Genomic DNA, 27,225 nt, shown 5'->3' on the forward strand with positions numbered 1-27,225 from the left:
CGGTCGCGGCGCGCGGGGGTGGCGGGAGAGGCGCGGCGGCGGCGGCAGGTGAGGGACCGAGCCCGAAACCGGCACCGACACCGGTACCGGCCCCGACCCGCACCCACACGGCACCGGCCCCGCCACCGGGCACCGGCAGCCCCGCCGGCGCCGCAGCCCGGACCCTCCCGCCCGTCAGGGACCGGTCTCTCCGCTCCTCGTGGCCTCCCCCTCAGAGACCGGGCCCCGCTCCCCCTCACGGACCGGCGCCCCCTCCCCGCCGGCTCCGGATCAGGGGCTGAGCCCTCAGACCCTCAGGATCTGCCCCACCCCACCCTCAATGACCGGGACCTCCATCCCGTCAGAAATTCACCTAAAATTGTATCTGCCTAAATTAATCGCATCAGAAATTCACCTAAAATTGTATCTGCCTAAATTAATCCCATCTAAATTAACCATAACAAGCACTGCATTTATGTAGAGGTGTCTCATTTCTTTGCTGAGTGAAATGCTGTTTCGGGTTCGTGGTCGTGTTGTGTTCCAAGTGTTTCTGCTCCGTTGTGGCATCTGTGTGTATGAATGTTTTTGAGGAATTAATGTTCTCTCTGAATCGGTTTAGCAAAAATCTGTACCAGCTGCTGGGTGAGGGTTGAGTGTGGGTTTGTAGAGGCCTTGAATTTCCAGTGTGTAGATGTAAATTGCATTATCAGAGACAGGAAATTCGCTGTCTGAAGCACTCATAGAAATAGAGAAATTAACCCAAAACTCTGGGCAGATAAAGATTTGCTATTCGTGGCACAGAAAGGCTGATTTTTGAAGGACTTTTTTCCTCATGTAGTTGCTCAGTGACCTCTACAGAGGGCAGAAATGATCTGGTTGAGAGTTAAGACTTTTAAAGAGAAATGTTTAGTCTCTGTAGAGACTAAAGTTTTTTGGTTTTTAAATTTTTTTTAAGTGTTGCTGCAGGGAAAAGCTAATTAAATATTAAGTGCTGTGTTACTCTGATGAGTAGGTGCTGTGTGTGCCCCCTTTGCTTGGTTAGTGGGAGCAGGGCATGGATTATACTCACTTAAAATAAGATTTTTATTCATTTATCCAGTTTTCTAGATAGATGAGATGGCTGCTCATGAGAAAGACCCAGACCTGAGGCTCCTGCAGAGGAATCCACTGGGTAAGGACAGTCCTTTCTCCAAAGCCCTGCTCCTGTCAGATCCTGTTTCACGTTCTCTGAGGAGACATGTGGCCCTCAGAAGATTCTCTACCAGAAGCTTTTTGTTCAAAAAAGTCTTATTTTCTACCCTAGCCTGCTTTTTCAGCAGTCATTTGGTAAGGAATTTCTCCCTTAAGCTGCTAGCTGATGGATCTGGGGGAGTTCTTTAGAGTTAATGCAAAAATACCTCTTTGACTTGCCCAGCTTTGCTGTGCTGCTGCTCTTTTGGGTCAGAGCACCAGCTGTGTGTAACACGACCAAGCTAATCAATGGGAATATAATTTACAGCTTCTGCACTCTGACTTCCTTACCAAGGTTGTTTTTCAGTCTCCTGTTGGTGTTATTTCACTTCCCTGTGCTTCCTGCCATTTCCTTTGGCCAAAGCCATTTTTTAACAGGGGCACAGGGAGCGAAGCAAGGGCCAGGTGGGGTTTGGAACCACGGGTAGTTACATATGGCTTAATTAAAGCATAAACACCGCTGTTTTTGCACTGCAGGCCCCAGCACGTGTCAGAAGAGCAGGTTTCTGGAGAGTGAGTGGCAGGCAGCCACGGTGTCCCTGAGCCGCTGTCCCAGCGTGGCCGAGAGCGGGGACGGCGGCATCGGCACCTCCTGCTCTGACAGCACTGAGGGTGAGGCACCACGGGCTGCTGAAACCTGGCACAGCACAGCCTGGCACGGCACAGCCTGGCACAGCTGGCTCAAACCCAGCTGTCTGCAGTGTCACCAAGTGACCAGGGCACTGGCTGTGCCTCTGAGCTTGGTTATTGTCTCGCTGCAGGGCTTTGAACTGACTGAAAGCCACCTTGGTGACTTGCTGGTTCTTATCAATGGTTCTTATCAAATCAATGAGAGATTTATCAGCGAGTCTGTTGGGTGATTTTATCTTTTTTTAAAGGAAATAATTTGTAGGTGCCTTTGTGTTTGGCAGTGTTAGAGCTGAGAACTCTGCAGCCTGGCCTTCAGCTGAGGCACACTCTGAAATTTCTGGTCTCAGCAATCCTTTCCACCTGTTTGTTTGGTTTTTTTTTTTTCATCTTTATTGATTGTCTTTTCAGTAATGAGGGACTTTGTGGTGTTCCTTAAAACACGTCACACAGCCCTGTGTTCCAGGGAGCCTTTGCAATGAGATTGGGATTTGGAATGATTACTAAGATTGTAGATCTCAATAATGTGCCAATGAAATGGAGGCTTTAGCAGGCCTGGCTGTTGGAAGTACTGCTAGAAATACTACCCGAGCACATGTGTAAGTGTTCCACCAGGCCTCTCTCGGGATGATAAAACACCATTTGGCAGCTGGAGATGATTTCCTGTGGGAAATGCCCCTTCTGGGCCCTGGTGATGTCCGAGCCGTGCTGTAAGAGCCGAGGGTGACCCGCGGCCCTGGCTGCTGCTGGGGCACGCTGAGCTCAGTACATTAGCCAGAAATGTTGTTGTGAGGACCCCGAGCACACTCCAGGAGCTGATTGCAGCACCCCCACGTGATGTGCTGCTCAGGGAACTCAGGTTCCTGGCAGTGACACCAGGGGATAAATTTAGGGGCTGTGAAAGGTGCTGTCTCCTCCCTCTGCCAAGGTGAATGTGCTTGCAGCTGCCCAGTAGCATGGTGTTCTCTGGAGTGCCCAGGCACAGCCAGGCAGTGGCTGGGAGATTTTCTGCCCTCACTGCTCATGTGTGGTGAAAGAATCGAGTGCTTTTATTGTGACAGTTCTCCTGTGGCGTGGTTTTGGTCTTTGCAGAGTCTGATTTGGGCTGTGTTCAAATTGCAGTGTTTACTCATTGTTGCAGCAGTGCTTGGAGGGTACAAACAGGTGGGAGGGTGACTTGTTGGAGCATCACGTGGGGATGGGCCTTTGGCCAAAGCCACGAGGAAATCAAGCGTGTGTTCCTGGGAGAAACCTGGAATTCCTGCGACACAGAACGTCTCAGGACAAGGAGTGAGAACAGGCACTTTGCTGTTTGCCTTTCTTGCTGTTGCTGTATTGAAATCTGAGAGCTGCTAAGAATAACCCCGAGTTCCCTGCAGCCAGGTTTGGCAGGACAGCAGCTCTGTCTCACTTCCTGTGGCCCTAGGTGAGAGCCATTGCTCCAGCTCTGGGACAGGCTCTTGCCGTGGTGTCCTGCAGGAGCTGGAAGGTCAGATCCTTGGGGTCAGCGATGCTGGAGGCTCACCATGGGCTCAGGGCAGGCTCCTGGTAGCTCTGCTCATGCTTTGGAACTGCAGGACGGGCAGAGCAGGATCGCAGGCTCAGTGCTCAGATCAGTAAGTTTCAGCCTTTCTATTCAGTATCAAGGACTTGATTGCTAAACCTAGAGAAAGGTAACATTATTGATTCAAGGTTATACTAGAGTAGCTTAAAAACAAGGATTAAAAATAGGGATTAAACTTGGACTATTCCTGTAGTGGTAGGAAAAGGTCAGCAGGTTCCTGAAACTTGTAGTGAGGGGGAACACAAGTGTGCCTGAGTCATGCTGCTGCTGCTGCTTAGGAGGACATGTTCAGTGGGAAAGGAACTGGTTTTAAGCTCATTTTGGAAAGCCCAGTGGAGGATTGTATTTTCAGCACTGTAATTGGATGCTTACTCTTCTTCTTCCCCTAGACTTTTGCAACTCCAGTAGCGGTTCCTCATTCCACCCCATCAAAACCCAGGTGACCATTCCAACAGCCCACGTCATGCCTTCCACGCTGGGTGCCTCGCCCTCCAAGCTGTGCCCTGCAGGGGACCAGGGCTGTTCCCAGAGCTCTGCACGTCCTGCTGGGCCAGGCTCTGCCCCTGACCGCCCGGGGCTGGCCAGGAACGGGGACCTGAACGCCGGGAGCTCCTCTCAGGTGCCCCCCAGGGACCTCCTGCGTCTCTACAGGGACAACGGCTGCGAGCACGCCTGGCCTCCTGCCACCAGGACAGAAGGCACCTGGAAGTTTGACACCCCTGCCATCGAGCAGACCCTTAACCAGTCTCTCTTCCTGGACAGCGTGTGTGCTGACCCTCTGCACAGGTGCCAGAAGTTCAGCTCTGAGGCAAGCAAGGACCATTTCAAGGTGCTGCCAGAGAGCAAACAGGCGCCGGGCACCAACGGAGCCGATGGGCCGTGGCCTGGTGGGAGCAGGCTGATGCCAGGGGGGCTCCAGGCCAGCAGCTTCTATTCCAAACCTGTGGCAGCTCCCCCAGGCCGAGCGTGGGTGCAGGAAGGCTGCACCCTGCACCCCCACCAGGGAGTCTGCGAGCTCAGTGCCTGGAAGCAGCAGCTGGACAAGGTGCGGCTGCAGGTGGAGCAGATGCAGGTAGGCAGCTGTGGCTGTGTGAGCTTGAAACCTTGCCTGTCTCTGGAGCAGTCAGGAATTGTTGTCCCTGACTGAGGAGCCAGGGGGAAAATGTCTGCTGCTTCTCCCTGAGTGGCACCAGAAGTCTCCTAATGGTCTGTTTTTCCAGCTTGTGGTGTCACAGGTATCGTTTGACACGCTGCGGGTGCAGAGCAGCCCTGGATTGTGTTACAGGGCTGCACCACCTGCCAGCTCAGGAGCTGGAATACCCTGTCTGATAGAAACGGGGAAGAAAAAGCATGCCAAGAGGTTTTAGCAGTGTCTAGAATGGCTTTGTTCTGTATCTAGGGTCAAGAAAGACTTTTTGGAAAAAATGCATGAAGCTAACTGCAGTTTGTTAGGTGGAAAGAGTTTGTTTACTACCTCCCACCAGCTGTACCCTGATGGAGACAAATTGTTTCCAGCGAGCTAGCACAGTGATCTAAAATTATTTGTTAATCTCCAGTTGTGCTTGGGCAAACTTTCTTGTTCTTGGACATCAACAGAGACTGAAATAGCCCTGCCCTGGCATGCAGATGAGCACACAGCGTGCAAAATAGCTGCAGCAGTGTTGCAATTACCCCTGTGGGGCACAGAGCACTCCCTCCTTGTTTTGTCTCCTCTTGCAGTTACAAAATGGAGGCACCTGCCCCCATTCCTCACTGTATTCCCCATCCCTGCCTGCACCTGACCCAGCTCAGTGGATCAATATCCTGAACTCCAATGAAAACCTGCTCAAGGAGAAAGAGCTCCTCATTGACAGGTGAGGCTTTGGTACTGCCATGTGGTTTAAAGACTCCAGTCCATTTCCATTTGGAAAGGAAAATTTTGAAAGGAGGGCTCGTTTCTCAGAGTCCCTTTTGCCCAGCTGATCTTGTTTTGTTGCAAAGAACAATATAAGAACCTTAGAGAACAACCTGAGCTCTTCTCTTCTTCATGGAATTAGGACAATGATCCTGAAGAGCTCAAATAAATTAATTTTAGTTATGGTTTTCTGTGTTTTATAAGGTATAAAGATTTCTGTTCATGTCATGATTGTCTGGAATGTCAAAATAACTGCCTCTTTTGCTTAAAGACTTTTTGGGAGCGCTTTGAGACCTTTATTTTAAATTTGGGTTTTGTGACTTTGGGCTGGCAAACAACATTTCTCTAAGGCTAGTGGTACACAAGCTTTTTGAAAAAGTAAGTCCTAATGAAAAGTACCTTCAACATCTGGACTGTAACCACTTTTCCTTCCTTATTTTGAGTCATCTGTTGTCTGTTCATTTCACTGCTAAGCTCCAGAGTCTAGCTGGATCCTCCAAAACATGCAAGGCTTGTGTGTTTTATCTGTAATCATGGCTGGGGGAAGACTTTTGAAGGGAGGGAAGGGAAGAAAAGTTAATAAGAACTGTAGAAAGGGTCAAAGTGTTTACCTTTATTTCTGTGCAGGTGAGCTCTGAGTGGCAGAGTTCTGTTTGTCACTGTGTGCAGCAGCATGCCCTGCTGGCCCTGTCTGTGCTGTGCTGCTGCTCTCTGTGTTTGAGAACAGTGGATTGCCTGTTTTGTTGCAGACAGAGGCAGCACATTTCCCAGCTGGAGCAGAAGGTCCGGGAGAGCGAGCTGCAGGTGCACAGTGCCCTGCTGGGCTGCCCAGCCTCCTATGGAGATGTCTACATGCTGAGGATGCAGGTACAGCACGTGCCAGGGAGAGCCAGGTGCTGAATGCAATGCTGCTGAGCTGTTTGCTGAGCAGGACTGTGCAGAGACAAATCATAAATGATCCCTTGTGTGGAGTTAGCATCACCTCTGTCCCCCCTGAGCTTTCCTTTGGCTGGGTTGAAGCTGGGCTGGTGATGCAGCACTGCCAGGTGGGCTGAGGGATGTTTGGGGATTGGGGAGGATGAGGACACAGCCCTGGGACATTGAGGGGCAGTTTGTACCCCCCAGGCTGAGGGGCTGGGTGTGCCTGCAGGAGCTGCAGCGGGAGAACACCTTCCTGCGAGCACAGTTCACAGAGAAGACTGAGTCCCTCAGCAAGGAGAACATTGAGCTGCAGAGGAAGCTGGCTGCTGCAGAGGTGGATGTGAAGCTGCTCCGGGAGTCCCTGAAGGAAACAGTGCAGAAACATGCAGAGGAGTTAAAGAAACAGGAAGAAAGGGTATGGTCCTGTTGCTCTAGAGATGGGAAGGCGTGCTTTCTTGTCAATGTAATGCTGAGGTGAAACTTTTCTGTGGTGTGCAGGTGTTTTCTCATCTTCTTGTAGACTGGTTTACAAGCAAAAGCCTTTCCTCCTGCAGTTAGAAGCATTTCAGTGCCTCCTCTTTTCACCAAAAAAATGCCTGTCTTTAGCTAAAAGAGCAGAAATGAGTTAAGGGGATCTTGTATTTTGGCATTGTGTGGTGTGCAAAAAGCTAAAGGAATGGGCTTACAGAAGACTGAAGAATAAGTAAGAAATTAAATAAACTAAACTTGTCTGTAACTGTCCCTGCAGGTAAAGGGAAGAGACAAACACATTAATAACCTTAAAAAGAAATGCCAGAAGGAAACTGAACAAAACAGAGAGAGACAGCAGAGAATTGAGACCCTGGAACGATACCTGGCTGATCTGCCAACCCTTGAGGACCACCAGAAACAGAGTCAGAAGGTAAAACCTCCTCTGAGCTGCAGTGCTGGCTCTTCACATACTTGCTCAGGTGACTTTTCTATTGTTACATCTACTCCCCTTTTGCTGCAGCTGAAGGAATCTGAATTGAAGACTACTGCCCTGCAGGAAACAGTGCTGGCACTGGAAACAGAGCTTGGAGATGTCCAGGCTGCTTTCAGGGAGCAAGAGCTGCAGCTGGAAACCCAAAAGCACAAGGAGATGGAGCTTCTGTCCAGTGTGCACAGGTAGGAATGAGGAATCAGCTTCATCTTGGCACTGCAGGAGTTGCTGCACGAGGAGGGTGATGCCCAGCCCTGGCAGGTGGTGGGCTGGGGTGCAAACAGGGCAATGCTGATATTTGATATTAAATTAGTTTCACTCCTCATATTGCTTCCCTCCTTAAATAAGGGAGAGATTGTAACTAAAACTGTTTTTTTTCCCCGTGGTTCTGCTAATTGCAGCTTGCAGGACAAGTTGCAGCAGTATGCAAAGAATGCAGAGAGAGGACCCCCTGCCCAGGATGGGGAGAGGCAGAAAATGGAACAGGACTCTCTGAAGAAGGAGTGTGACTGCCTCAGGAAGGTAAGGGAAGTGTGACTGTCCCAGTCAGGGATCCACTGAGTCACACCAGGCACTCAGAGGAAATCAGGGACTTCCAAAGACAATTGCACTGAAGCAGCAGTTCCTGGAATTCCAGACTGCAGGGCTCCAAAGGCTGTTCTTGATGGGATAACCACACACTTCTCCAGTAATGCTGGGGAGAAGCTGCAGAATGCAGAAGAGGGGAGAGAAAAACCACAAGAATACAATGTCTGGTTTTAGCTGGTAAATCTAATGGTGCCTTTTATCCAAGTCCACTCCTGAGAGCATTTGTGATTAGAGCAGTAAATGGACAGGAAAGAGAAGGAGAGGAGATGCTGTCCTACTGAAGGAGAATTCCTGGTGGTTTTGCTGGATCTGTGTGGCCACTTCTGATGCCTCTGCTTTTAATTCCAGATTGTGGACAAAAAGCAGAAGAAGATGGAGCAGTTATCCTTGCAAGTCAAGGTGAGAGGTGATGGGGAGGGACCCTGAACTTGAGAATATGCTGTGAAATGAGTCCCTTACTGTGTTCCCGTGGTCTGTTCCAGAACTTGGAAGAACAGGTGGCCCAGGAAGAGGGGACAAGCCAAGCTCTGAAAGAGGAGGCAATGAGAAGAGAAAATGCTCTGCAGCAGCTCCGGGCTGCTGTGAAAGAGGTCAGGGGGTGTTTGGAGTGCCCGGGTGTGACTGAATGAAACAATGGATTGTCTCTGAGCAAGGCCCTGAATTTAGTCAGCAGCTCAGTCTTTCCTGCCAGTCAGTTGTCCTGTCAGGGCTGTGGAAGGAGCTGTGCCCTGCTGGGAGGCAGGAGAAGCAGGCTGTGCCTCGGGAGCTCCATGGGGATGGGATGGAGGAGGCCGAGCTTGCCAGCTGGGGGCAGCAGAATGGGAGGCCAAGCACAGCCCCGGCTGAAGGGCTGGGCAGAGCTCCCTCCCAGCAGCAGCCTCCAGGCAAGGACAGCCCCTGCTGGGGTGCACAACCCCATGGAAGCTTCTAGTGCTCTGGCCTCGGCAGGACAGTGCAGCTCACGGGTGGCAGTGACATTGGCTGCTCTGGCCACGGCCTGGAGGGCTGGGTACAAACCAGCTCTGCCCTCACAGAGCAGCTGCATCCAGCGTGGCAGCGCTGCCCCAGGTGCCCACTGACGTGCCCTGTCCGTGTGTCCAGCTGTCCGTGCAGAACCAGGAGCTGATTGAGAAGAACCTGACGCTGCAGGAGCAGCTGCGGCAGGCGCAGCTGACAGCCCAGCCCCTGCCTGCTGACACTGCCTGCCTGGCCCAGCAGCTGCACGGGGAGCTGGCCAGCTGCCTGCAGGATCTGCAGTCTGTCTACAGCATTGTCACCCAGAGGGCTCAGGGCAAGGACCCCAACCTCTCTCTGCTCCTGGGCATCCACTGTGAGTACATTTCCCTTCAAGCGATGGCAGAGCAAACCCTTCTGTGCTGTGCTGTGGCAGAGTTAAATAACTCACACAGAGCATGGAAAGTGCTCTTTCTGGGCTTCTGGGTACTCTTTCTGTGCTTGGCTTGCTTCAAAGGTGCATGTTGTAATAACTGAATGTTAAGTAGAACCTCTTTTGCAAATGTGAGTTGGTTTTTCTGGCTGATTTGCAAATGTGTGTGATCCTTGCTGAGAACTGCATGTGAGGAGACTCCCTTCTCTGCCCCCACAGCTGTGCAATACCCTGTGAAGGAGAAGGATGACCTGCTGAGCCCTGATGGACTGGCCAAGAAACTGGTGGAGGTAAAACAGCTTCACAAAGAGGTGGAGGACTTGAGGACTGCAATATCTGACAGATACGCTCAGGACATGGGAGACAACTGCATCACCCAGTAAAGAGCACTCCCAAAGTAAGACAGGGAATGAAGACTTGAAACTCAGGAGTCTTGTGCTCCTACAACCCTAAACCTATTCAGCACTTTACCATCCCTCTGCTCGGGTACAGGATGTGTGACTTATCTGATCTGTGAGGAATCAGGGGGTTTGTTGCCAGGAGTGTTCAGCTGCTGACTGGGATATTCAGGGCTTCAGTGTCAGGCTTTGCAGTGGCTTTGATCTTGTGGAATGTGTTTTCTGCTGTGTTTGCTGGAGCTGCTGTGGTCTCTGATGCTGGGAGATGAATTCTGCCTTGCCTTGCAGGCCTGTCAAATGCTGAACATGCAAGTGTGACAGTTAAAATGATGGCTAAAAGGAAATGTATGCCCTGGTCTTCCTGATAACCCTCCCTCCTGTGGGACCAGAGGGTTGGCAGAGTGTTTGTGGGATGTCTGGATTCCACAGGCAGGCAGGTGTGCCAGCTCCACTCCTGGCATTTCCATCGAGGTGCTGCTGCCTTGGATTGATGGAGCAGGACCTGCTCTCCTCAGGTGATGCAACCAGTGTCTTTCAGCAGCCAGCATGAGCTGAGGAATAAAGAACACTAAAAGACTGGAAATGCTGCCCATGGGCACTGTTACCCCAGAAGCCTTAAAAGCCTTTTGTCCCCCTGAAACAGCACTGGGAAGTGATTTAGACTGCAGAGAAGTGGATTGATGCTGAAGTGCCTTAATGAGCTGGAAGAACCCTCTGCCCCCACTCTGCTCCATGCCTAATGTATCCACTGGCAGGTGAGGGGCTGCTCTTCCCTCTCACAGCCTTTTAGAGCCATCACAAACAGTCCTGGGGAGCCCCAGGTGTCTGAGGCCCTGGGGACACACCTCTGCTTCACTGGGAGAAAGCCATACTGCTCCTGCTGTGCAGGGGGTGGCACAGGGAGCTCTGCCTGCCAGCAGTGCCCACTTGGGCCTTGTCACAGCCCTGTCCCTCCTTTCTTCTCCTCTGCAAGTAATGGGATTCTAAATGAATCCCTGAGGGATCAGTGTCACTGTACCACCACCCTCCCTATCCCCAGTGACAGCTTTACTGAGTCTGAGGGTGGAACTTGGCTTTTCACCGTGATTTAAGAGCAAGACACCAAGTTGTGACAGGGAAAAGTCCTGCTGACACTTGTGTTGTTTGGCTGCTCTTGGTTCACCTTGGGGCTGTGAGCCCTGGGTTTGGCAGAAATGCTTTTGTTATTCCTTTGAGTTAAAATTTTAAGACCAAATCTGTTTTGTTCTCGGTGTTTGGCCACCCTGGGGGACGGTGGCCAGGAACTGGTTGGTTTGTCCCACACAGGGAGCATGCAGCGGTGTCTGTCTGTCTGTCCTGCTCTCCCTGGCTGTTCTGTTCCAGGCTGTGTCTGTCCCCTGGTGCTGTCTGCTGAGCAGAACACATTTCCAGGGCTGTTTTTGAAGCCGTTTGTCCTGACTGCTGGGAGCTCTGCTGGCTCCTGCAGCTTCTCGGGGCCTTTGGGCACCATCTCCTTCTCCCCTTTGCTTTGGGGGTGCAAGATCCTGTTCACAGGTGCTGTGAGGGGACAGGCTTGCCCTCTGCCCCTGCAGAGGCGAGTCTGAGATGAGATTATTGTGGCTGACAGCTCTGGCCCAGCAGCTGGGCTGCCCCGTCCTGTGTCCCCTCCTCATCCTCCTGCCCAGCTCAGCCCCGCTGGCCCAGAGGCTGATCCGTGTGCTGCTGCTGCAGGAGCAGTCCTGGGCTGCAGGGGCAATGCTGGGCTCCAGAGACCCCGGCCACCCCCCGGCCAGGGCCCCAGGCTGCTGTTTGCTCCCTGTCCCCCGTTCTTTCCCCCGTGTGCTGCCCGGTCCCGCCGGGCTCGGTGTCTCTGTACCAGCCTCTGTCTCAGTGCTTCTTTGTATCGGGTGTTTGGAATGTCCAATAAAGCTGCTCTGACCCACTCGTGCCAGCCCCTCCTGCTGCCGTGCCCGGTGCCAGCGGTGCCGGTGCCCGCTGGGAGCGGTGTCGGTGACTGCCCGGTGCCGGTGCTCCCCGGTGCCCCCGGGCCGCTGCTGCTGGCTGCCCGGTGCGAGCGGGGCTAGTGGCTCCCCGGTGGCGGTGCTCCCGGTGCCACTGGGGCAGTGTCAGTGGCTCCCCAGTGCCCGGTGGCAGCAGTACTCGGTGACTGCCCGGTGCCCCCGGGCCGCTGCTGAGCGGGGCTAGTGGCTCCCCGGTGGCGGTGCTCCCGGTGCCACTGGGGCAGTGTCAGTGGCTCCCCAGTGCCCGGTGGCAGCAGTACCGGTGCTCCCGGTGCCACCGGGCCGGTGCTGGTGCTCCCCGGGACGGTGTCAGTGGCTCCCCGGTGCCGGTGCTCCCGGGGCGGTGTCGGTGGCTTCCCCGGTGCTCCCGGTGCCGCCGGGCCACTGTCAGTGGCTGCCCGGTGCTCCCGGTGCCGCCGGTGCTGGTGCTGGTGCTCCCCGGGGCGGTGTCAGTGGCTCCCCGGTGCTCCCGGTGCCGTCGGGGCGGTGTCGGTGGCTTCCCCGGTGCCCGGTGGCAGCAGTACCGGCGCTCCCGGTGCCGCCGGCCCGGTGCCGGTGTCTCCGCGGTGCCGCCGGGGCGGTGTCAGTGGTTCCCCGGTGCCGGTGCTCCCGGGGCAGTTTCGATGGCTTCCCCGGTGCTCCCGGTGCCGCCGGGGCCGTGCCGGTGCTCCCCGGTGCCCGGTGGCAGCAGTACCGGCGCTCCCGGTTCCACCGGGGCGGTGTCGGTGGCTCCCCGGTGGCAGACAGTACCGGCGCTCCCGGTGCCGCCGGGCCGGTGCCGGTGGCTCCCCGGTGCTGCCGGGGCGGTGTCAGTGGTTCCCCGGTGCCGGTGCTCCCCCGTGTCGGTACTGCCGGTGCCGCCGGGGCGGTGCCGGTGTCTCCCCGGTGCTCCCGGTGCCGCCGGGGCGGCGTCCCGGGGCCGGCCCCGCCGAGGCCGCATGCCCGGTGCCGCGGGCGCCATTGGCCGCCGCAGTCACATGCCGGGCGGCGGCGGGGCTGCCGCTCCTCCCCGCCTCCATCCCCGCCTGCCTGCCTCGGCCGGGCCAGCGCTGGGAGCGGCCGCGATCGCACCATGAGCACCCTCAAGGTCTACAGCACCTCGGTGACCGGCTCCCGGGAGGTGAGCACCGGCAGCACCGGGCAGGGCCGCCGGCTCCGGGCCGCTCTCCCCGGGGGTGGGCGCCTCTGGTCCGTGCGGCAGCCGAGCCCCCCCGCCCCATCCTCGGTGTCCCCTCTCCCCTGCTCGTCCCTATCTGTCCCCACGCCGCTGTTCTGTGTCACCGCCGAGCCCGGCTGGCACCCGGCGCTGTGCCCGCCCCTGGGGCTCCTCTCCATCTCCCCGTAACCCGCCTTTCCCACCCGGCTTCCAGATCAAATCCCAGCAGAGCGAGGTAACCCGAATCCTCGACGGGAAGAACATCAAGTACGAGCTGGTGGACATCTCCCAGGACAACGCTCTGCGGGAGGAGATGAGGGCCAAGGCGGGCAACCCCAAAGCCATCCCACCCCAGATCGTCAACGGGGACCAGTACTGCGGGGTGAGGCCCCTGCTGCACGCCGGGGGCGGGTGCTGGGGGGTGTCCTGCCCTTGGCTTTGCTGCACATCTTCAGGATGCCTTTTAAGTTGTTTCTTGTGAGGTGCAGGGACCGGGTGCTGCCAGGATTCACAGAAAAAGGGGACCCGGGCGGGGGGCTTTGGGTGGCAGCGGGGCTGTGCCCGCTCTGTCCTGTCACCCAGCTGGTGCCAGGGCTGTGAACCAGACTGCCTCGTGAGCAGTGTGGCGTTTCCCTGCAGGATTACGAGCTCTTCGTGGAAGCTGTGGAGCAAAACACCCTGCAGGAGTTCCTGAAGTTGGCCTGAGCCCCGCTTCCCCTCCCATCCTGGACTCTACCTGCATTCCTGAGCGCCCTCATCTCCGACCACCTTCACCTCCAGGCTGGCACCACCACCTGTATCCCAGCACGGGGAAAAACCCACGACCAAAACTCCTCCTTGCAGCTGCCTCCGACTCCCTCCTGCCTCCCCCCGGTGTCATCTCAGAGGGATCCAAAGAAAGTTGACGCTCGCTGCTTGGCCTGTGAGCAGAGCTGGGCCTGGCTCACGGCAGCTTCCAGTGCCTCTGTAAACAGCAAAGCCTCCGGGGCCGTGCGAGGCCATCCTGGCCCTCAGCCCCCTCCTCTGCCTCGCCAGGGCAGGGCTTAGGGCTGCACGGTGCTTCCCACTTCTCCCAGTTGCTGTGGAAATTGTAAATTCTGCTGCCTCACTTCCTTTTTTTTTTTTGTCTTCCCCCCCCATTATGGCAACTAAGTAAAGGGTTAGGGTGTTTTTTTTTTTTTTGTCTTAATTTAATGCAAAAATACTGCACACTCCCCTCATTATGGCAACTAAGTAAAGGGTTAGGGTGGTTTTTTTTTTTTGTCTTAATTTAATGCAAAAATACTGCACAGAATTTGGGTGTGAGTGCCCACCTCGGTGGAGCTGGGGGCGAAGGCTGCCTGGGGAATGGGTGGGGCTGGCAGTGGGATCTGCTGCTCTGGCCACTCTCCACCCTGACCAGGCTCCCTGGGGAGCATTAATGGCTCAGGGCTGCCCCAGAACAGCTGATGCTCCAGCTGTCCCATCTTTCCTCTTTGTGTTGGCTTTTTTTTTGCAATCCTGGACCAAGTGCATTTTGTTTTTCCTGCCAAAAAGCAAGTTTATAACCAGTGTTGTCTTCTGAGATGCTATTAAATGTTACTGTACCTTTCACAGCGCTACTCTTGCATTTCTTTTAAATTCAGTTTTATTTTGGCTACAGGTTAAACATCACCCTACCTAAGGATTGTGAGTCATTTCCAGCTGAGTGGGTTGTACCTGCTGCTGCAGGCTGACACAAAGATCTTAACACCTTAGATTGCTGCTGCTAATCAAAGGCTCCCAGGACGTGTCTGAATGTCCTAGGGCACAGCAGGGACAGGCACCAGAGCATTCCTCTCCTCTGCGTGGTCACAGAGGCAGCCCGGGGCAGGGACAGCCTCAGCCAGACGTGGCAGTGGAAAACAAACCTTTGGCACAAGGATTGCCTGGACCAGGATGCAGAGGGGCAGGGGAAACTGCTGCTCCTGAATCTGCTACAGGTGGAAAAAGGAGGAAGCTGAGGGAGAGCTGGGTGGGTTGAGTCGCTGCTCACAGAGTTTGAGTCGTGCAGCTCTGGGCAGAGGGCTCTGGGAAGAGCTCTGGGCTTCCACAGCCTTTGGAAGCTGAAGGAAGTGGAAAGTGCAGCTGGAATGAAGGGTTTTATTGGGAGCCTTTAATGAGGGCTGGCTCTGTGAAGAGGGAACCTGCCAGAAGGCCCTGCCTGAGTGGGAGTGTTGTCAGCTGGGAGTCAAGTGAGAGCTTGTCACAGCTGGAATGGGAAGAATGTGCTGGGGAAAGGGAAAGGGAAAAGTGCAGCCCCAGCCCACGGGCCAGGCAGGAAGATGCTTTGTTCAGGGCTGGGCAGAGAGGGGTTCTGCTGCTCTCCAGTGACACGGTGTCCTGTTGCAGCATCCAGCAGCAGGAGGAGGAGGAGGAGGGCGGGTACCTCCAGGCAGGCTGGAGCCGGGGCCCCGCTGCAGCTGGGGGCTGTCCAAGGGAAGGAGCTGTGCACGTACAGGAAAGGCAGCAGCAGGATCTCCCGGCCGAGCCGAGCCGAGCCTGGCTCAGCCCCAGCGCTGCGATGGCTCAGGGCCTTCAGGGTTAGCTCCAGCACAGACCTGAGCCTGTGTGTGCCCTGCTGCCAGTGCAGGTGAGGTCTGTAGGGAGCAAAGTGCCCCTGGCTGTGTGTCCATCCTGCTGCTCCAGCCCTGAGCACAGCTAACAACTGCCCAGTGCTGGGGTGAGGCTGGCAGGCTCCCCTGGGCACGGGCAGCCTGTGGCACCTGCACAGAGATGGGGAGCCAGGCCTGGAGCCCGGGTGGGCTGGTGGAAGAGCCCCTGTGCTGGGGAGCAGCAGCCAGTGCGAGGCAGCAGGACTGGGCTGGCTCCTCTGCCAAAGGGAGGGGCTGCTCGCAGCTCTTCTCCATCCAGCCACACTGAAACCGAATCTGGAAAGAAAACCTCTCCCTTTTCCCCACGGGTAAGGTGAGAGGCAGCTCCCTCCCCGTGCAGAGCTGGGGTGAGCAGCTCCTAGGCTGGCTGCAGCCCCCTGCCCTGCTGCTGGGAGGGGTCTCTCCTGCGCAGCAGCAGGGAGGCCCTGGGGACCAGCCCGCACTCCTGCAGGCTCCTGGAGCTGTCTGTGTACACCCGCTGGGGAAAGGTGCTGATGATCTCATAGTCCGAGTTTCCACCCCTAGGAAAGAACAGCACAATCTCCTACTCGTGGGATTCCCCGAGGTTTTGACTGATCCAGCTGTGGTTATGCAAGAGCAGAAAAAAGAGCTTCCAGCCCAAAGTGCAGCCAGGCAGGCACAGCTGCACAGGGGAGGAAGGAGAGGAGGCTCATGCATCCCACCAGCACTGAGCTCATCCCGGGCTCAACTAGGCCAGGCCTGCAGCAGGAGTGGCAAGAGGGGACAGCAAAGAGGGCCCTGAGCCATCTGGAGCTGTCCCCAAGAGGCTGAGGGAGCCCTTGTGCAGCGTTGGGTGCTTTGGGACACAGCTGGCTGAGCCAAGCCAAGGCTGCAACCTTGGGAAGGCTGGCACCAGCTGGGTGAGTGCTGCAAGGAGGCAAAGGCAGCGATGGGCCTGGCTCTGAGGGCAATTTGGGGAGGACAGAAGTTTATCTCTGTGCTGTGTGGCAAAGTGGGTATGAAATGCTCTGAGCTTCTCAGGATCTGCTGCTTGGAGAGATCACAGGGCTGTGCCCAGCTCAGGCTGATGTCTGAAGCTCCAGGAGCTCAGGAAGCCTTTTCTGGGGCCCTGCAGAGGCAGGCAGGGAGGGCAGGGCGGGCTGGGTACCTGATGTGGGCCAGGTGCTGGCGCAGGTCCCCGATGGTGGCCGTGAGCAGCATCCTCAGCTCGTACGTCTGCTCGCCGCTCTCGGACCTGACGCGCAGCGTGCAGAACCCGGGGGCTGCAGCCTCCTCAGCTGGCTTCACCCTGGCCCAGAGAACCCTGTCAGCCCAGGATGAGCTCCACTCAGCAGGCAGAGCCCCCGGGACCGGAGCAGGGCAGAGGAGGTTTGTGTTTGGGAATGTGAACGAGGCCGTGTCTGAGCACGGGCACCCAGAGCTGCCCACTGCCCAAACTGCTGCTGTGCTCTCCCAGCCTGAAGGTGCCTTCAAGAGGGTTATGGGCCTTTTTTAGCTTTTTCATTTTAAACCAGGGCTGTCTGGTAAGTGCTTCGCCCTACTTTGATTAAAAATAATCTGCTTGGTTGGTTTTTTTTTTTTTTTTTTGGGTTTTTTTTTTTCATTAGCTATTTGGTGCTTGGTTTGCCAGAAGACTGAGTGGAAAAGTGCTGCTAGTGAGGCCTCCCACCACCAGTTTCCTGGAGGGGTTCTCCATTTAACATGACTGCAAAAAGCTCCTTCAATGGTGACAAACTCTTAGGCCTTGGCTTGCTGTCGGGAAAAATTTCACATTAACAAGTGACATTTTCAACAACAGAAGCTTTTTGTTAGAGATGTAAAATATGACATGTTTGCCATGAAAAATTCAGTGGTTTTCCCAAAGGACCAAACTTGGCCTTTTGTCTGTTTCTAAGGTCTAAAAGGGGAAAGTCCATTCCTCAACTGAACTAAACCTGCAGTGATGAAACAGGAGGAAGAGGAGATCCTGACAGGGCAGGGGGTGGGGGGCTGTGCCTGTACCTCTCCAGGGCAGCCAGCCCAGGTGCTTCCAGCAGGATTTCCTTGCTGCCCTGCTGCCCATCAGAGCCCTGCCAGCAAAGCAGGTGGGTCAGGTGAGTGGAGAGCAGCCAGAGCTGGCACAGCCACGAGGCAAGGGCCAGGTGTGCTCTGGTGCAGCCTCTCTGGGAGGTGCCATGGAGCTGAGAGAGGCCCAGGGAGGGGCTGGGGGTGCTGTGCAGGGAGCTGAGTGCACAGCACCACCCTTGCTCTCCTCCTGGGGTGCCAGGGGAGCCCTCTCATACCTGTGTGCCTCGGGCACTGCCCGCGCTCCCTCTGCGCTTCAGGGGCTGGGAAAGCTCCTTGGCAGCCTGCTCCCAGGGGGCTTTGGCACCTGGCAGGGCAGAGGGGAGACGTGTCCGTGTGTCAGCTTTGTGACAAGCGTTCTGCCCGCAGAAAAGGCAGATTTGGTGAAAACAGAGAGCAGCACCAGCAGGGAGAGCTCTCGCAGCCCAGCGAGGCCCTGAGCAGCTCTCGGGTTCCTGCCTTGAAGTTGTCCCACTTTGTGCCCCAGGAAATGTTTGATTGTCAGCATCAGCAGTGAGAGCTGTGCAGTGCACAGCTGGGTTGCACAGCGGGCAGCTCTGCTGTGAAGAACTGGCAACATCACCATTTTTACAGACTGGGACATTTTTCACCTTGTGAGGCTGGATTTGTAGGAGTCCATTCCTTTCTGCTTGGACAATTCTTTGTTTTGCTGCTCGGATAAAGGGGATATTTAGCTTTAGCCCTGAGGTGACTGAGCACAGTGGAACGGAAGCAGGCAGCTGCTTCTCACGAGGGATAAGTGTGGTGGGTTATTTAGTGATGCAGCCACAGACCCACTGATTTCTGTCTCTGTTTGACTTCCCAGCCCTGTCAGATATTGCTTACACAGACTGCGAGTGTCTCGAAGCAAAATGAGGAATCTGTGGCCTTTGATGTCCCCTGTTCTGTTGTGAAAGTCTGAAGAGAAACTGTCCCATATTGGGTGCAGTTACGGTAAATTTGCCTTGCCGGTATCTACATTTTTGGAATGAGCTGGTTGAAAGGAGCAGGGTTTGCAACCCAGGCCTGCAGGGTTACCTCAGCATCCTTTGATGTGGTGGAGCTGGAAGCAAGCTTGGCCTTTCAGAAAGGCACAGGGCAGATATGTGTTTGGAAACCTGCTGAATTTCTATTATTTTATTACTTGGCACATCTCATTCTTCAGCAGGATTAATGCTGAGAGGATGCTGTGTGTGCTGCTGGCCCCCAGCCTCACATTGAGACCCTCACATTCCCCCTCTACCACCTGCACTGCCCTGGTAAGGTTTAAGAATCCTCCTCCTCAAGAAGGAGCAGCATTTTCGAGGCAGGTTTAAGATTTTACCTGGGATCTCGGAGGTCTCCTGCACTCTGCTGGATTCTGAAGTGCCCACCACCTGGCCAGGGCCAGGAAAGCTCCCGGGAAGGTCTGGCTTCTGAAACACCACGTCCCTCCTGTCAGTGACCTGTAAGCAAATCTGACTGTTGCTCAAGCTCCTCTTGCTGCAGCCGAGCCCAGCAAACCACAGCAGTTGGAAACCCCAAACGAAAGCAAGGATGCACAGGTTCTGAGGAACCTCAGCCCCCAGAGTTTTGCACAATCCCCCTTCCATGTGACTTCCTAACCCCCACAGCTCCCAGTTTGCTCCAGCTGGCCTGACCTTGTCCTGCTCAGGCAGTTGTGCCCTGGTTTCTCCGTGGCACAGGGAAAGTCCAGCCTCTGCTTGTGCCTGCTGACATTGCAGGTGCACTCCAAGACCTAGATTTGAGTCCTCTGAGGCTCTCTGCCTGCAAATGTGGCTTTGGCTCTTTGCCATTTCTGAGAAATCAAAAACTGGGGCCCAAGAGAACCTCAGGTGGCCAAATCCATTTAAACTGTGGCAAAATAAACTCACGACATCCTCTCTAAAGGTACTTGCTCACTCTCACGTTACAAGTTTCCAGGGGAACTACTTGAGAACTTTTTTCCCCCTCCTTTTTGTGACACAGCTCTTCATTTCCTGCGTGTGCTGCTTCTCCTACAGAGCCTGCTGTGCTCTCAGAAGCCTTGCTCCAGGGCAGCTTCACTGAGGCACAGTGAACCTTGGTGCTGAGACGTTTCCTGTAACGGCTGCTGCAGGTGCCCTGCGTGCCTCCCCTGGGCCCAGCCACACCTGCACAGCACCACAAACCTCAGCCTGCCCTTCCCTGGGCCCCACCCAGCAGAATGCACGGTGCCCAGGAGCTGTGTGTGGCACCTGCCTGCAAGGGGACGCCGTCGGGGTAGCGAGGCTGCAGCTCCGAGGGGAAATAACCATCCATGATGTCCTGCAGGCATTGCTGAAACAACAGCAGAGCTCCTGGTCGCTTGCTGCTGAGCTCTGGGCTGACCTTTCTGCTGGGCAGCTCCTGTTTGTGGTGCTGTGGCCGTGCAGAAAGGTCTGCAGCAAAGACACAGGATCTCCATCTCTGGAGATCACTGCACAGGACGTGCAGGGCTCTAAAGGCACTGTGGGGGTGCAGCTGGACTGAGATGAGCTCAGAAGCCCCATCCCCTCTGCTGGGGCTCAGTGAGGGCTCCAGGAGGGCTCTGGCTCCTCTCAGCCCCCTCCATACCTGCGTGGCTGGGTGCTGGTAGGGCCGGAAGGCTCCGTGTCCCACGGTGATCCCATTCTGGTACAGGGTCACAGGGAGGGGCTCTGCTCTCCTCAAACGAGCCCCCCGGGCCGTGTGCTCGATCTGAGAAACGCCCTCTCCCACCAGCGAGTTCAAATCCTTGATGTTCTCCAGGATTAAATCAAAATCAATCTGCTGTTTGCAAACCACGGCCTCACCTGCGGCAGAGGGAGCAGGGTTAGGGGCAGGGGCGGTGGCAGGACATTTATCTGTTTGAGTTTGAGGTGTGCTTGAGCCCTGACGCTGCTGGGCTGCCTGTGCCTTGCCTTTCACGCGTTTGCAGAAGGTGCTGCAGCCTTTTGCTGTGGCACAGCCCTGCCAGGTGCCCGGGGTGTGTGCTGAACCACAAGGGCAGGGCAGGGATGCAGCGCTGGGGCTGCAGCTCAGAGCAGCTCCTGCAGCCCACGCTGGGCTCCCAGGCTCGCTGATCCTCTCAGGAGGGCTGTGCTGTCCCTGTGCAGGAGCAGCTGGATCAGACTGGGGCAGTGGATCACCCCTGAGGAGGTGCCTGCAGCAGGGCAGGGCTCTGCCAGGATGTTTGTCTGGGGCTGTGGGGGTGAAGCAGCGCAAGGGCTGTGATGAGGCAGAGGAAAGAAGTCAGAAGAGGAAATGAGAGGAAAGGTCTTAGTTGAGTTGAAGTCCTTGGTTGTTCTGCTTTTTTTATGAGTTGCTAAAGGATGATGTGAAAAAAAGGGTCAGTGAGCTGAAACCAAAAGTGTTTCTGCTGATCTCCCTCTGTCTCTCCCCTCCTGCATCTAAGGGAAGCTCTATAATATTTCCAAGGTGGTTAGGAAGCAGCATTGGCTCTGCAGTCCCAATAATTTTCTTTTTTTCCCTCTGTTACCCTCCCTAAGGAGGCACTGCCAAAGCTGCTGGGGCCCCAGGCAGCAGAGGCAGGTCCCAATTAAACCCTCACCTGGTGGCTGGGAGGAAAGGCAAACAATACTCCCTGCTGGAGCCAGGCTCTGTGTGTAACTTACTACAGCTCCTGTGTACACAAAGCACCTGATACCGTTTTCCACCCACCCTGTGTCAATGCCATTAGAGCAGTCAAGCCTCAAACGTGCAGGGTTTGTGAATTCTGCAGGAAACAGCTGCTCTGAGCTCTCCTCCTGAGGGGCTGAGCCATCAGGTTCTCTCCCCTTCCCCAGAAGGGTGCACAAACCACAGAAATATAAAATTAAAGAATATAAAATTAAAGAATATAAAATTAAAGAATATAAAATTAAACCTGCTGAGCTCCTGTTCGGTTGTGTCTGTGTCCCTGGGAGGGATTGCTGTGAAGATCTCGGCCCAGGACCCCAATTCTCAAGACCCAAACCCTGGTGTTTTGGTGCTGATCTGCTCTCCCTGGCCTGGGCTGGCAGCTCCAGCCGTGCTGTGCTTTACCCGGCCTGCAGAGGCTCCCTGCTGGCAGCTCCTCTTCATCCCGGACAGATTCCATGTCCTCCCGTGCCTCTCCAACCCAAACCAGACCGTAATCACCCAGGAACCGCTGCAGGAGCAGAGCCAGAGCCTCACAGAGGGAAAGGGAGCCCGAGGGGGGTCAGAGAGGCAGGGAGGGAGGTGGAGCAGGATTTTTTGGGGCTGCTTGGGCAGGGCAGTGACAGCAGGGAAAGGGAGCAGGAAAGATTTGTGGAGCCAGAGGAACCTCCCGAGGCCGCAGGAGCTGCAGCCCTGGAAATCAGGATGAAGCTGGCAGGAGGTGTTTGTGTGTTTAAAACCTTCTCCTGCTCCTTCTTCTCAGAGCTGAAGGGCTGTGAGGAGCAAAGGGCAGCTTGGGAAGGGCCAGAGTGGGGCTGCAGTGACCCCAGAGCAAAGGGAGGCTCAGGGCAAGCAGGGCAGCCTCACCTCCATCTCCCAGACCTGCCTCTGCAGCTGAAGGCACCTCGCTTCCAGCTCTGCTGAGGCACGTGGCTCAGAAGCATCTGTAAGAGAAAAGCTGCTGTTCCTGTCCCCAGGGAAGAGCCGTGCATGTCCTGTGCCACAGGAGCCCCGTGGGACACGGGGCTGGACGTGCCAGCTCCCCCTGCACTGTTTGACAATGGTGCTGACAGGATAAAAGGCAGCTGTGAACAACCCCGGGGAGTTCTGTGCCCTGGGAGCTGATGTGAGGGGTGCTGCTGGCAACCCCAGAGTGGAAACGAATGGCCCTGAGGAGGCAGGAGGAGCAGTGTCCCCTGCAGCTGGGATCCTGGCTGGATGGCAGCAGGAGCTGAGGGTTCACAGCCACCTTTGTGCTCAGAGCTGGGAAATGGAGAACTCAGCTCAGCCCTGCTGGATCCAGGGAGCTGAGCAGGGCAAAGCCCCTCCAGTGACCCACTCAGGGTCAGGCTGGAGTCCTCTGGAGGCTCCAAGTGGGTTTGGGGTTTCTCCCAGCCCTGAGGAGCTGCTTTCCTGCTCTTTGGGCTCTGCAGTGCTTGCTGCTCTTCTGGCCACCCTCAGCTGCCTGTGCTCGGCCTCACACCCATGGAAACTCAGAAACCCACAGGAACAGGTCAGGAAATGATGTTTTGCAGCAGAGGAGCAGCCACAAAGTGCAGCTCTGCCCTGGGGAAAGGCCCCTCTGTGTGGCTGCCACCCCTCACCAAGGAGGCTCCTGGATTCTGGAGCTTCCAGGATTCCAGGCTTCCAGGATTCCAGACTTCCAGGATTCCAGGATTCCAGGATCCAGCTGTCCCAGGCCTCTCTGCTGCCCTGCCCCTGCTCTGCAGCTCTCCCACAGGTGCCAAAGGTAGAACAAGTTTTACCTTCTCCTTCCTGAAGAGTGCTTATCTTCTCCTCCAGCTCAGCAATCCTGCTGTCCTTCAGGGGCAGAGCAATGGCCCGGGTCAGCTCCTGGCACAGCTGGCACACCAGCCAGGGCTGCACCACCTCACAAACACCTTCGTGGCACTCAGGGAGGGCTGGGATAAACACAGAGCTCCAGGAGAAGCTCCCAGTGCTCCCTCTGCCCCGGGTGCTCCTGCTCAGACCTCTGGGTCTGATCTAGAAGCTAAACCAGCATCTCTGCAGCCACTTCTTAAAAAAAACCAAACCAAACAAAAAAAAGTGTTTATTCTAAGATTTTAAAGGGTATTTATGGTAAGATTTTAAAGGGCATTTGTTCTAAGACTTTAGAGGGTATTTGTTCTAGTCAGTGATGCAAAGGGCTGATCCAGGAGGACTCTGCTGTGTGAGCAGCTGCTGTTTCAGAAAACAGCCACCACAGGAGGGAAAAAATAAATTCTGAAGCAGAAGAGCTGCTGATCTTAGTGCTAGGGTGCTGAGAGTCAGTGCTGTGAGGAATTCCAGCAGGGACTGTCCCCTCTGCCACCCCAAGGCCTGATCCCAGTGCTCTCTTGCTTTGTAAAGGGCTCATTTGGGTAATTAACAGCAGGCCACAGATGAACTGAGCCCACACAAGGTCTGGGAGGTGGAACTCCTGTGGCAGGGGACACAGCAGGCTCAGCAAGAGGCTGACTTTTACCTTCAGCTGGATTTCTCGTGCTTGCTCCTCTACTTTTTGCTCCAACAGAGAGATTTTTTCTGCCAGGGAGGACACGAGCTCCACGTCAGCGTGAGCTGCACCTGAAAGCACAAACACCTGTGAGCAGCGTTGCTGCTCTGCCACAGCAGGGAGGACTTTCGGCGTGGAAACCGCTTGGCTCCGGGCTGTGTGTGCCAGGGGGGAGCCCCGGGAGCGGCTCTGCCCGGGGGTGCCACCGACAGCCGCGGGCCCCGAACGCCCGGAGCCCTCAGGGCTTTCCCCTCCGCGCTCCTTCGCAGTGCTGTGCCCGGAGCAGAGCCGGGGATGCCCTGCAGAGGCTCCCGGGGCACGGCCAGGCCTCGCCCGCAAACTCACCCCCCGCCGCCATCTTGTTTACGGCCGGTTGCCACGGCGACGCGGGGCCCGCTGCGATTGGCCCGGCGCTGGTCACGTGGCGGGCGAGGTGGGGTCGAGAACTACAATTCCCAGCCTGCCCCGCGCGCGCTGTCCCGGGACACCGGGGCCGGTCCCGTTTTTCTCTCAGCCCCGCTCCGCGCACCCCGCGGCCTGCCCTGAGCCTCCTCCCGGTCCCCCCACCTGCTTCCCGCGCTCTGTTTCCCCCCCGGTGCCCTGTGCTGCCGCCATGCCCTGTCCCGGCTGTCCCGGTGCTGCTCTCCCGGTGTCGGTGAGCGGGACAAGCCGGTTATCCCCCAGTTTTACCCCCTTTGATGGGGGTCACGGAGGGGTTTGGGCTCCAGGGACCCCAGCGCTGGTCCCATCGCAGCCCTGTCATGGCACGGTCACCTCCCGCTACCCCAGCCCTGTCCAGCCCGGCCTTGGGCCCTGCCAGGGATGTTGGTTTTGCTCAAGAGCCTTTTAATTTCTGCTTGCCCCAAGAGCAAACCCGAGCTAAATCGGGTGAGTTTTTCTGCAGAATGTTTTTATTTTCCGGGCGGAAGCTGGCGGGGAGCAGCACCAGACTGCAGGTGTGCGCTCTCAGCTCGTTCCAGTCCCTTTGTTCACTTCAAACCCTATTCAAATAAAACATTTTATATTTTTTTTTTATATTCAAATAACCAGATGGCTTTTGTTTCCTGTGCTGCAGGGTGAGGGAGCTCAGAGATCTGCAGAGCGGATGGAGCTGGGGGGCCAAAGGAAGCATTTCCCCCTTTATCCCCATTTATCCCCCTTTATTCAGGATCTGTGGCTGAAATCCCAAGGGATGCCTTGGCTCCAGCTCCACCTGGAGGGAAGGTTTGCTCCTGCCAGCCTGGGCTGCAGTTTGCCAACCCTCCCGTGGTCCAGGCAGGGTCTCAGTCCCTCCTAGTCCTTGGTGAGCACAGAGAGGCCCCAGGGAGAAGCAGAGCCTGAGGAGTCTCAGCCTTTCCTTGAACTTTTCCTTTGGGGATGTGCTGTTCTTTTACCTACTTCCAAAACCCCCACTGCAGTCCTTTTTACCTGCTTCTCCACTGCTCCCAGCCTTGTTTGTGTCCTGTGCTCATCCCTTTACATCCTTTCATCTCATTTTCCACTTAGTCTTTAAGCTCTATTCAGTGACTCCAGGAGAACTGGAAATATCTATATATCTATATCTATCTATCTATCTATATATCTATATATATCTAATCTATATCAACATCTATCTAATATATATCATCTATCTAATATATATCAACATCTATCTAAAATATATCAACCTCTAATATATATCTACCTATATCTTGTATATATCAACATATATCTAATATATCAACCTATATCTAATATATATGAACATATATCTAAAATATTTCAATATCTAAAATATATCTACCTCTATCTAATATATATCAACATATATCTAATATATATCAACCTATATCTAATATATATCAATATCTATCTAAAATATATCAACCTCTATCTAATATATATCTACCTATATCTAATACATAGCAACATCTATCTATCAACCTATATCTAATATATATCTACCTATACCTAATATATATCAACATCTATCTAAAATATATCAACATCTATCTAATATATCAACCTATATCTATCAACAACTATCTAAAATATATCAATATCTAAAATATATCAACCTCTATCTAACATATATCTACCTATATCTAATATACATCAACATCTATCTAATATATCAACCTATATCTATCAACTATCTAAAATACATCAATATCTAAAATATATCAACCTCTATCTAACATATATCTACCTATATCTAATATACATCAACATCTATCTAATATACCCACATATATCTATATATACGTGGGTATATTGGATGTATATCTATATATGTATATCTAATATCGAACTGAAAATGTCGCTATTCCGTCCCCGGTCCCTGCCGGGGGGTGCAGAGGAGCATCTCCCGAGCCCGCAGACCCCAGGCCACGCCGGGCCCCCTTTTCCCCCCGGCGCAGGCAGCGGCTGTGCCCTCCCCGGGCTGCGGCTTTTGGGGAAGGAGGCGCGATTGGTGCGCGGTGCCACGGCCGCCCTTAAAGCCGGGGGCGGAGGGGAAGCGGCAGAGCCCGGCCATGCCGCCCCTGCAGCGCGCCCGCCTGCTCGCCCTGCTCGCCCTGCTCGCCCTGTGCCTGGTAAGGAGCGAGCCCGGCCCTGCCCGGCCCGGCCGCCTCTGCTTGCGGCTCAAAACCTCCCCTTTTGGGTTTCTTCTTGGGCTTTAAGCGCTGCGGTCTCACCGAGGGGTTTGTGCCGTGCTTTGGGGGGTGCAGGCTCTTCCATGGGGGGCTTTTTAATGCTTTGCTTTACCTTGAGGGCAGCACTCACCTCTGTGACCCTGGGGCAGGGCTCTCCAGCCTCTGTGACCCTGGGAGGGCTCTCCAGCCCATCTTCCAGCCTCTATAACCCTGGCAAAGCTCTCCAGCCCATTTCCCACCCTCTATAACCCTACCAGGGCTCTCCAGCCCATCTTCCAGCCTCTGTGACCCTGGCAGGGCTCTCCAGCCTCTGTGACCCTGGTAGAGCTCTCCAGCCTCTGTGACCCTGGCAGGGCTCTCCAGCCTCTATAACCCTGCCAGGGCTCTCCAGCCCATCTTCCAGCCCCTATAACCCTGGCAAAGCTCTCCAGCCCATCTTCCACCCTCTATAACCTCAGCAGAGCTCTCCAGCCCATCTTCCACCCTCTATAACCCTACCAGGGCTCTCCAGCCCATCTTCCAGCCTCTATAACCCCAGGAGAGTTCTCCAGCCCATCTTCCAGCCTCTATAACCCTACCAGGGCTCTCCAGCCCATCTTCCAGCCTCTCCTGCAGTGGGGATGCTGAGCTGGAGGGGACACAGGCTGTAGTTTCCTCTCACTCTCACCTCTGGCTGTTATTTCCCTTCCTGCTGCGGGCTCCATGGCCCCAGAGCCGTGCTGAGGGACGTTGGGGCTCTCCTGGGTGTGAGGGATGAGCCCACCAGCACTTTTGGGGAGCGCCACGCACTTTGGGGCAGCTTTTGGGGTGATTTTTTTTTCCCCTACAACATGTTGGAAAGAGGGCCGGATCTATCTGTGGTTATTTCACTCATGAAGCTGCCCACAGCTGGGACCTGCTGCTGGCTCCACAGGCTGCATTTACATTTTGGGATTCCCCTCTGTAAAGCAGGCAAAGAGAACAAGAGCGTGGCAAAGAGAGCAAGAGTTTTGGGCTCTGTTCCTGTCCTTCCCCACCTCCGGAGGGACCCTGAGGAGGGGTGCAGGGCAGCGTGCTTCACAGCATGGCTTTGCAG

General features: G+C 55.2%; 4 protein-coding genes across 10 annotated transcripts; 2 read left to right on the forward strand and 2 right to left on the reverse strand.

The window, feature by feature from the left end:
- The first annotated feature begins 16 nt into the window (after positions 1 to 16).
- CEP85 (centrosomal protein 85) lies at positions 17 to 13,058 on the forward strand. 7 transcript variants are annotated; one of them, XM_039733472.1, is made up of 15 exons: positions 24 to 48; positions 1,079 to 1,150; positions 1,687 to 1,821; positions 3,790 to 4,472; positions 5,120 to 5,253; positions 6,044 to 6,161; positions 6,445 to 6,630; positions 6,964 to 7,116; positions 7,207 to 7,361; positions 7,578 to 7,698; positions 8,113 to 8,163; positions 8,247 to 8,354; positions 8,866 to 9,094; positions 9,371 to 9,548; positions 12,920 to 13,058. In XM_039733472.1, exons 2-14 carry the CDS (start codon positions 1,096 to 1,098, stop codon positions 9,532 to 9,534), a joined length of 2,292 nt encoding a protein of 763 aa, XP_039589406.1. In that variant the 5' UTR covers positions 24 to 48; positions 1,079 to 1,095; the 3' UTR covers positions 9,535 to 9,548; positions 12,920 to 13,058. The 7 variants fall into 7 exon arrangements, 6 of the variants coding, with proteins under 6 accessions (XP_039589408.1, XP_039589406.1, XP_039589405.1 ...); XM_039733471.1 differs by lacking the exon at positions 12,920 to 13,058 and adding an exon at positions 10,193 to 10,783; XR_005630360.1 differs by lacking the exon at positions 12,920 to 13,058 and adding an exon at positions 10,193 to 10,783 and having other exon boundaries at positions 25 to 48; positions 9,371 to 10,064.
- On the reverse strand, positions 10,756 to 12,510 carry LOC120513786 (calcium-binding protein P-like). Its single transcript, XM_039733476.1, has 3 exons — positions 12,282 to 12,510; positions 11,736 to 11,913; positions 10,756 to 11,598 (listed from the first exon to the last, which is right to left on the reverse strand). Exons 1-3 carry the CDS (start codon positions 12,508 to 12,510, stop codon positions 10,773 to 10,775), a joined length of 1,233 nt encoding a protein of 410 aa, XP_039589410.1. The 3' UTR covers positions 10,756 to 10,772.
- On the forward strand, positions 12,478 to 14,298 carry SH3BGRL3 (SH3 domain binding glutamate rich protein like 3). The gene is given in 5 exon segments (XM_039733477.1): positions 12,478 to 12,590; positions 12,593 to 12,669; positions 12,920 to 13,087; positions 13,345 to 13,872; positions 13,951 to 14,298. Coding segments are annotated over 4 exon segments (414 nt in total). The 5' UTR covers positions 12,478 to 12,487; the 3' UTR covers positions 13,411 to 13,872; positions 13,951 to 14,298.
- Positions 13,956 to 26,032, reverse strand: UBXN11 (UBX domain protein 11). Its single transcript, XM_039733574.1, has 12 exons — positions 25,879 to 26,032; positions 23,488 to 23,825; positions 22,769 to 22,823; positions 21,870 to 21,946; positions 21,408 to 21,513; positions 19,959 to 20,176; positions 19,605 to 19,682; positions 18,709 to 18,829; positions 17,603 to 17,691; positions 17,322 to 17,389; positions 16,468 to 16,608; positions 13,956 to 15,859 (listed from the first exon to the last, which is right to left on the reverse strand). The coding sequence occupies exons 1-12, from the start codon at positions 26,030 to 26,032 to the stop codon at positions 15,697 to 15,699; spliced, it is 1,608 nt and encodes a 535-aa protein (XP_039589508.1). The 3' UTR covers positions 13,956 to 15,696.
- Between the last annotated feature and the right edge of the window lie 1,193 nt (positions 26,033 to 27,225).

This window comes from Passer montanus, unplaced genomic scaffold (assembly GCF_014805655.1).
Source record: "Passer montanus isolate IOZ18808 unplaced genomic scaffold, ASM1480565v1 scaffold89, whole genome shotgun sequence".
NCBI classification, from domain to species: domain Eukaryota; kingdom Metazoa; phylum Chordata; class Aves; order Passeriformes; family Passeridae; genus Passer; species Passer montanus.

What these genes read in the sequence shown, in the direction of transcription:
- CEP85 (XM_039733472.1), top strand. Translation starts at nt 1,096, where the DNA reads ATGGCTGCTCATGAGAAAGACCCAGACCTGAGGCTCCTGCAGAGGAAT. An exon ending in TCTACATGCTGAGGATGCAG is followed by an intron (nt 6,162 to 6,444) that starts GTACAGCACGTG and finishes GTGTGCCTGCAG; the next exon opens with GAGCTGCAGCGGGAGAACAC. An exon ending in ACCAGAAACAGAGTCAGAAG is followed by an intron (nt 7,117 to 7,206) that starts GTAAAACCTCCT and finishes CTTTTGCTGCAG; the next exon opens with CTGAAGGAATCTGAATTGAA.
- LOC120513786 (XM_039733476.1), bottom strand. Translation starts at nt 12,510, where the DNA reads ATGGCGCCCGCGGCACCGGGCATGCGGCCTCGGCGGGGCCGGCCCCGG. An exon ending in CGGTACTGTCTGCCACCGGG is followed by an intron (nt 11,914 to 12,281) that starts GAGCCACCGACA and finishes CGGCACCGGGAG; the next exon opens with CACCGGGGAAGCCACCGACA. An exon ending in GAGCACCGCCACCGGGGAGC is followed by an intron (nt 11,599 to 11,735) that starts CACTAGCCCCGC and finishes AGCCCCGCTCGC; the next exon opens with ACCGGGCAGCCAGCAGCAGC.
- UBXN11 (XM_039733574.1), bottom strand. Translation starts at nt 26,032, where the DNA reads ATGGCCGGGCTCTGCCGCTTCCCCTCCGCCCCCGGCTTTAAGGGCGGC. An exon ending in CACGAGAAATCCAGCTGAAG is followed by an intron (nt 22,824 to 23,487) that starts GTAAAAGTCAGC and finishes CTGCCCCTGAAG; the next exon opens with GACAGCAGGATTGCTGAGCT. An exon ending in GCAGTGCCCGAGGCACACAG is followed by an intron (nt 17,390 to 17,602) that starts GTATGAGAGGGC and finishes CTTTGCTGGCAG; the next exon opens with GGCTCTGATGGGCAGCAGGG.